Here is a 2,095-nt window from a genome sequence, read left to right on the forward strand (position 1 = left end):
AAAAAAAAGAACCTTCTCTGTGTGCTCAGGGTTTTTCAGCTGGTTGCTGAAGGCAGGGAACAAACACCAGTCTCTAACACTCCCCATCTAATAGTCATATTTGCATCTGATCACTGGAAACAATTAGGAAGTTTCAGGTCAGCTTCCAGTGAAGAAATTTCATGTTGCAAACTCATCCATGACCGGGGCTACTTTCTGTATTTTGCCCTTCAATAGATGTGGATAGACTAACCAAAGCAACATTCAAACCAGGGCATTTCAGTCTTGGAACATGCACAATGAAGAAAAATAGAAGGGACAACCCCTCTCCTGCAGATAYATCACTGCAGCCCACTGCAAATGATGGGCTACCTCTATGTGTAGCTGACACACCTCTTGCTACTCAGAGCAAAACCTGACTGAACTCATATCATCAGAAAGTCTCCAGTTCCTAATACAACACCAGAGGCTGTGATTTCTGAAAAGCCCAGAACTTTGTATAAAGAACAGCCTTGCAAAGCCAAAGGGATGAGGGGCAGCAGGCAGGCAAAAAAAAGGGTTTCTAGACAAAGCAGTAACAAATGAGAATGAGCAGAAGACCTTTTTAAAGGCTCTGCTAAAGTTTGCCTGCTTTCTTGAGTAGGGCTGCTGCTGGTTGCATCACTTCTAGCCATGTGTTAGAGAAGCGATACTGAAATAGTTGAATACTGAAAAAAAGGTCATGAGAAATGTAGGAAGCATTTCTGATCACATGCTAAAACTCAGAATGAGAAGYTTCAGAGCACTTCACAAAAAACATTTTATCCTTAATAGGCATGATAACAGCATATAAAAGAAGAAGGGGAAAAAAGTGTTTCTAGTTTATTTCCCAGAGGGCAACTGGGAGCACTCAGGCAGCATTACAAACAGGAACATCCTAACGGTTTCTTCTCTGTGACTARTCTAGATCTTTCAAACAACATCCAYAATTAAAACCTATGACATATATGGGGCTATRTGTGTAATATTCTATATTTGACTGTGAAAGCCAGAACCATAAAAAAAAAAAGTAGAAGTAATAAATTCAATTTCAAATCTTTTTCTTACAGGTACTTGACTTGACTCAAAGTCTTTAACAGCAGCTAGCATCAAAATGTTCATTTCTGCTTCAGGTTAGAAGCCTACTGCTCCTATGTGCTCATGCCCTACACAGCACAACTTTAAGCAACCTGCTAYCAAACACTGAACACAAGAAAGCTGCCATTTAAGTTTACATAAAGCAGAATTATTAGGTTCTTTACACAAACATGGAAACACTTCTAGTTTCTCCTAGAGATCGTCAGCAGACTTTCACTCTCCTTAAGCTTAGCAGACAGGCAAAAAAAACAGAAAGCAAATCCATATTGATGACGGAAGATTTCTGATACAACGGGTTATTTACCTGAGCCAAAAGGATGGAGGATATCAGACTCAAGAGCTTTGTATCTTGAACCTCATCACAGGAGAGGATCAGCTCATCGCAAGGCGACATCTCTCTCAGGATGGCAGCACATAACACCTGAACCTGCTCAGGACACTTGGGTAAACACAGCACCGTCTGCAGCAGTTCCACTAACTTGCCATCTAGCCTGCAAGAACCACAGTAGAGCATCACTGCCAGGCAAGGAAAATGCAAACATACATATTCTTGGTCTTGGGATGGTCTCTTTTGACAGTGACTCCAACTAACTTATTATAGTCACTTCCAATTTTTTTTCCCCTTAGGAACTTAAGAATGCTCATTGACAAACACTACTTATTGTCGGTGAAAAAGGAGGTAGCATTCTCTTTGCAGCAGGAAGAAAGGCACACACGATTTTTACAGGGGCATCTAGCTCAGTGCTGTCAAAACAGAGTGTTTCTTCAAAGCACCGCGCTTTTTTTYCCCCTTCTTTCCTCAGGAAAGTCAGGTTTGGCCTCTCCTGCGGGGCGGGGAGGCAGCACTCACGGGCGGGGGTACTTGGTGGCGGCGACGACGAGGTGCAGGCGCTGCAGGCCGTCCACGGCCTCGGGGCCCGCGTCGCGGCCCGGCAGCAGCAGCGCGGCCACGCGGGACGCGAACCGGCGCAGCTCCTCGGCCGGGATCTCCCTGCGGGGC

At 44.4% G+C, this 2,095-nt stretch overlaps 1 protein-coding gene across 1 annotated transcript in view; it reads right to left on the reverse strand.

The window, feature by feature from the left end:
- Window positions 1–2,095, reverse strand: part of AP5Z1 (adaptor related protein complex 5 subunit zeta 1) — a 21,727-nt gene that overhangs the window by 9,283 nt on the left and 10,349 nt on the right. Inside the window, exons 2-3 of the mRNA XM_085300408.1 lie at window positions 1,946–2,086; window positions 1,400–1,586 (exon numbers count right to left, since the gene is read on the reverse strand). Coding sequence (XP_085156534.1) covers window positions 1,400–1,586; window positions 1,946–2,086 — 328 coding nt within the window. The remainder of the gene's footprint in view (window positions 1–1,399; window positions 1,587–1,945; window positions 2,087–2,095) is intronic.

This window comes from Rhea americana, unplaced genomic scaffold (genome assembly GCF_003343005.1).
Source record: "Rhea americana isolate MKP2758 unplaced genomic scaffold, rheAme1 scaffold_10, whole genome shotgun sequence".
Lineage (NCBI taxonomy): Eukaryota > Metazoa > Chordata > Aves > Rheiformes > Rheidae > Rhea > Rhea americana.